Source organism: Teleopsis dalmanni, chromosome 2 (assembly GCF_002237135.1).
Source record: "Teleopsis dalmanni isolate 2A chromosome 2, ASM223713v2, whole genome shotgun sequence".
Taxonomy (NCBI): Eukaryota; Metazoa; Arthropoda; class Insecta; order Diptera; family Diopsidae; genus Teleopsis; species Teleopsis dalmanni.
Genome location: NC_051847.1, coordinates 187,781,368 through 187,787,475, shown reverse-complemented (window position 1 = coordinate 187,787,475; position 6,108 = coordinate 187,781,368). Strand labels below are relative to the sequence as shown.

General features: G+C 27.1%; 1 protein-coding gene across 1 annotated transcript; it reads left to right on the top strand.

Moving 5' to 3' along the window:
* The first annotated feature begins 2,664 nt into the window (after positions 1-2,664).
* Positions 2,665-3,721, top strand: LOC119683448. Its single transcript, XM_038097124.1, has 2 exons — positions 2,665-3,448; positions 3,511-3,721. Exons 1-2 carry the CDS (start codon positions 2,706-2,708, stop codon positions 3,653-3,655), a joined length of 888 nt encoding a protein of 295 aa, XP_037953052.1. The 5' UTR covers positions 2,665-2,705; the 3' UTR covers positions 3,656-3,721.
* Positions 3,722-6,108: the final 2,387 nt, after the last annotated feature.

The following is a 6,108-nucleotide window of genomic DNA, read 5'->3' as shown; positions in this document are numbered from 1 at the left end:
ACAAATCGTATGATCTTAGTGATAAAATCCATAAAGCTACTTTTTGTGGATGCAATAGTCTTTTTATAGTTCTTTCACTGCTCCAAATGTCACAGAGGGGCATACCCCTTAAGCGAATGTGCTTTACTCATGAAGAGAATTTGATGAGACCACTTTATTAAACTTAAAATTACTAAATTTAAGTGTGCGTTGTAGTCTGTAATGGACTTAAGATTAATATATAAACTAAACTTTTTCTATTGAAGATATTAAACATTTTTTGTCTAAAGTTTTTTTGTTGGGATTTATTTAACACTCCGTATCTCGGTAATTGTTTAAAATTTTTGATAACAGTCATGACTACGTTATTTCTAAATAGGATGATTTCTGAATAGAAAAATTCTATGTTTGATTATAAGGCAAATGCTTATTGGCGCCTTTTTTTTTTTTTTGATTTTATAAGCAATCTTAAATTTGCACTCATTCCTATTATAAAACTATTTTAATAATTTTTTTATCGGTCGATATTTATTGTCAAAAGAAACAATAGAAACAATTTGATTAAATTCAAATCTTTTAAAATTAATACACCGTAGTCAAGTACAAACGATTGAGATGAAGGTCTCAGTAATAGCAATAAGACGATTAATTGGTATTTTTGTTAATATTCCAATAAAGATCGTCTTACCATCGATCTAAAGAATCCTAAGGAAGGCCGATTTTTATTTGACGTTCAAAAGATATTTATACAAAAAAAAAAAATTCCAAATAATCCATCAAATTTAATTAAATGATGGATAGATTAAAAGTAAAAAGAAATTGAAATAAAGTACGTTTCGTTTGGAAAATATTGCATGAATTTTAAGGGACGAAAACGCTTTCTTCACGATGTGCAAGAACAATTGTTCTGCTTTCGTAATTTCTTGGAGGATTGTCTTTCTTTTTTGTATTTTATTTTGATATTGACACTATATACACCATTTACAAGAAGTTGAAGCACGAAATATATGGATCGACATCTATAGAGAAGCACTAAATAGAGTCAGATTTCAAAGAATTCTTGGGGCCCTGTGCTCCACTGGGGAAAGTGGACAGTAGTAGTAGTTAATAATTTTTTAAGACTGCAATTATTAAAGGTTGAAGTCGTACTCTACCAAATTTTAAGATTTAAATCAGCGTTCATTAGCCAACTGACCCAAAGGCTTACTAGACTTGTATTTTTGAACCTAGATTTTTGTTAATTTATTGTAAAAGTTCATTTACAAATTCACTTGCTGTGTTATATTAAAACGAAATCATAAATTAGTTGTAGAATAATTAAATTAATTAGTTATATTTTTATTATTAATAGTTAAATTTTAACACTATTCTTTTATAGTATTATTTATTATATGATTATATATTAGTCGTTCTTGTGTATTTAAGTTAATCTAGGAACGTAATACGGAGAAAGTCATGCTAATGCTACTCTATGATTCATACAAGGGAGACTGGAAATTTAATATATTGTTCTAATTATTTCCATTGTAATTATATTTTGTTAAAAAAATAATATAAAAAAGAATTTTTGTTGTTGTAGCTCACTATATTTCAAAAAGTCTCCATTGAATACAAAAGTTTCTTGTAAGTAAAGTAGTGACTACCGTAAATTAAATATATTAAATAAATTAAATATAATTAATACATTTCGCTAGAACATCTCTTTACAATTTTATTGGAAAAAACTTTTATGTACAGATCCAAAACATATACACCATATATAGCTTATATAGTATATAGTATGTAAGCTATTCTTTTAAATGGTGTTTACAATATATAAAGAATTAAATTAGCTTATAAAGTTTTATATTAATAAACACAAAATTGATCGAATAACTTAAAATTTAATAATCTGAAAACGAGATTAAATTCAGTCAATTATAATAAACAAATAAACAAACAAATTTCAATTAGTTCCATTCAATTTTTATGAAATATTGCTATAATTCTAAATGAAAGTTTTGTTTATTTTATAAATCAACATCTGTTGTATTTGAGTTGAAACGTCACTCTTAGCTCAAAAGTCTTGCCTAAGTGGTTTCATTAATTATGCAGCTACTTTAAAGATTTGTGAAAAAAATTCATTTGCAAATAGATTTATTCCAATAAAGATATTATTAATTTTAACATAAAAGAAAAATAACTTCGTCATTGTATTATATGTATATGTATAAAAAAATTGGTAGATCAAGTTTTGTTTTATGAGTTTTTCCCACTTAATAGCTCGGGCAAATAAGCCTTTGTCAACGTCTTCTAACATTATTTATACTTTAGATGATGCTCACAATAGCGTTTCAGGTAAGAATTATTGAATTTTAATTAGATAGAAATCTTTTTTTAAAAAAGTAAACAATATATACAGGTTACAAGTATAAATGCCAAATTGAAAGAGAATCGTTAGTTACTACTTCTGACTACCTTGTATCCAGTTAGTTGGCTCAGTTTGTCGGCTCGTCTAAGTCAAAGCGGTTAATAATCGAACGGAGGAAAATATAAATAAAATTAATATACATTTTATTGTATCTAATTGCATTTAAAGTGAAATTGTTTTGTGTGATTAAATTAATTGCGTTTATTTCAATTGAATATTTGCGTGTTTGAAAACTAATAATTTAAAAATGTTTTCAACTACGAATCAATATGTAACAATATTTTTTTTAATTTGCAATTTTCTGATATACGTTGATATGCAACATTTTACGAAAGGTAACAACGATGCACAATTTTTAGTGCAACATCTAGGATTAAATGGACAACAACTTTCTAACGTTGATGAAGGTGTAAATATAAAATTCGTTCAATTACCAATCAATCCGAAAAAACAAAATTTCCAGCAAATTAGCAGTGCTAACAATAATTTTCCCAATCACCAAGTCCATTTTATTAATCCACCACCGAAATTACAACAAAATTTTCAATTTCAAGCATTGGAGCCGGAAGTAAGGAATGCAATACCACTTTTTCCTGTAGCACCAGCTAGAGATGCATTACAACGACAAAATAATTTCAATCAACAACAACAGTTACAACCAATAAAGTATTATACATCAATTGTACCAGCAAGACAGCAACAATTCAATTCATTTCCACCACAATTTCAACAACAAACCCTAAATAATCAACAGCCACAAGGTAGGGATGAGTTCGTACCGTTGTCACCCAATCAGTCATTGCCACCGGAATTGTTCAGAATGCAAACAAATTTTTTGCCGCATCCAAGAACTAATTCAGCTGCTGGTGATGATTTTGTACCATTAACAAATTCTGATACCAGAACGGGTTCTAATGGAAGTGTAAATCAATTCGTACCCCTTCGGCCCAATGAACCACAACCAAGAGAAGTTTTTAGACAACAAACAAATTCTTTGAATCAACCAGCGAAGACTTCAGTAGATACTGAATTTGTACCATTGCTAGTATCTGATCCTAGGTTAGTTTCAAAGACATCTACAAAAGACATCTACTTATATATTGTAATGTAATAAATTTCAGCTTCAGGGATGACACAAAAGGCGCAACAACACCAAATCCAGCTCTTTGCAAAGATTGTTGTAATCCGAATGAATCACCTTGTACAAAATGCTGCGATATTAGTCCATTATTAAGTCCAGCTGTATTGAAGTCATCAGGTGGATAATTTGACAAATTATAACTAATTAGAAGCACAATAATAATAACCAATGTAGATATATTATATATAAGTTAGAAAGTAATAAAATGTGAAATAAAAAAAAATATTATTAGTTTCATATGCATTGCAATATTGTCAGATACGTTCAAGGATATTGCCAAATAAAATGAGATTAGTGCCGGAAATGATTCCATTTAATTTTTTGTGTATTAGAAGAGTTGGAATTTTAATTATTTCCAACTACTAATTAATTAATTTAACTATTATCTATTGAATAGTATTTAATAACTAATATATGGAGTGTTAAGGTAAAGTCTACCCAAAAAACCCATCAATATTCCAAAAGCATTTCGGCAGACGATATGATTGATACATTCCTACAAGTTTGTATCTAAAATATATTTCAAATGTAATAAAATTATGTTGTATTTGAATACATAAAACTATTAAGAATAATATTCTGAAATTAGATCAGCGAAATAGTATTAGTCATATATCATTATTTAATTTAGTAGTATTTAGTAGTAATTTAGTGTAGTAATTTATTCTATAAATTATTGCTTAATGTATTCAAACTATAATGAGATAGAAAATTATAGTGGTACAAGGTTATTTTTTTAAAAAAAAGTTTAGATAATTTTATTCTAAAACCTCATTTGTCTAAAATTTTCGTAAACTATTTTTATTTATGTGTCATTTGTATGCAAACTTTGTTACTAGTAAACGAGTCTTCTAATTCTTTTGACATAATCATAATCTTTTAATCGATTACTATTTATAAAAAATTGAGAAAAAAGTATATCAACTATGACGTGATTATACTTAATAACATTTTACTAAGAACAGTTTATAACATCAATGCCATGATCTTTAGCTGTATAATCCAGATTTGGGTATACGATTCCATTACAACTTACTCTCACTAATCCATTTTTATCTATATAAAATAATAGCAATTGTTTTCCAGTTTCTCACAATTATGTCAACCGCATTTAAGTCGACTAACTCACCATCTTAAGGTTGTCTTTCATTGCTAAGTTGTGAGTACAATATACTTGGAGGTGGTAATGATTTGCTGTGATAATTATATAGTTGGCGAAGCATAGCCTTTCTATGTATGTGTATTGTAATTCCAATATCTACTGTCCTACATAAATGTCATCATATCAACATCTTCAAATTTTATTTCGATTTATTGGACCATACATTCTTATAAGTCATTTTCTTTCCAAGAGATTCATATTTTCATGTTTGTGTATTTCTGAGTCCACGTTTTGATGGTATACGTTAGAACTGCGGTTACTGATGTTTGATAAAATTGAATTATTGCTTATTAGTACAGGTTTTGGTTCCTAAGGTGCTGAGGTCTACATATGTTTCTCTTGACATAATTGATATAATAAGCAGAAAGCTTATCTTTGATTCCAGATATTTTTTCACCTCATCTTACAAAATTACAGATATAATTTTCCACTTTGACTTTCTGTATGGTTTTGTTCACATTGGTTTTTATTATTTCATTATTATACGTAATATTATTATAAGTAATATTATCTTTCATATATTCTATATATTCTAAATGTATTTTTCCATTTCGAGTGTATGTTCTGTGGTTTCCCTAGTGATTTTATTATTGTTGCTGTATCATACTCGTTATTGACTTGAAGAATAATATTACATTTCTTCTTTTCTAGGTACATTATATCTTTCTTATTTTATTAATTCAATGTTTTTCAGCACTTTTATTTCTCCCGGATTTATTAATTCTTTAAAAATACATTAGGGTGATAATTTATTTTGTTCTTCGCCTTATCTTTGTTGTTGTTTTTCTCAAATGTATAGTCAGTTCTTTATAAAACCTATAGCATTACTTATATATGCATTAAGATTTAGAGAGATACTTTGGCTTCTAAAGTTAGGAATATTATTTAATTAATTGTGGAAACTATAATTTATTTGAACATCTGATATATATTCACAACAGAGTTGCGGGGACTATGTGTTAGTTTATTGAAAATATGTTTTTATTTAATGTGGATTTTTTAATATTGATTAGATTGGATATGAGTAATACAAGTTCAATAAGTAATATATTAATTAATCTTCTTTTATGTTTTAAACTTCGCATATAGAAAAAGGTTTTGCGTGCTTTTCAGTAGCTCATTATCTGATACCTGATACATTACCTGATTCCAAATACTTTTGGAATCTATGAATATTGGATGCAATTAGCATTAAAAATGGAAATATACGAATGAAAATATATAGGTCTTATCTAATATATATGTACTCTTAAGCTTTGCTTCATGTAGAAAGTGAATTCTGAGACAATTTAAAACTAAATAGAATACAACAGTAATTGATCCAATTTATAATATAACTTTTTTTATACACAATTTTGACTAGAATAAGTAATTTCTAATTTGGAAATGTAAATATATATAGTTTTTACCAAAATT

Bases quoted from the DNA above. Each gene is read 5' to 3' on its own strand.
- LOC119683448 (XM_038097124.1), top strand. From the start codon at position 2,706: ATGCAACATTTTACGAAAGGTAACAACGATGCACAATTTTTAGTGCAA. The intron at 3,449-3,510 runs GTTAGTTTCAAA...AATAAATTTCAG, and splicing joins TTGCTAGTATCTGATCCTAG to CTTCAGGGATGACACAAAAG.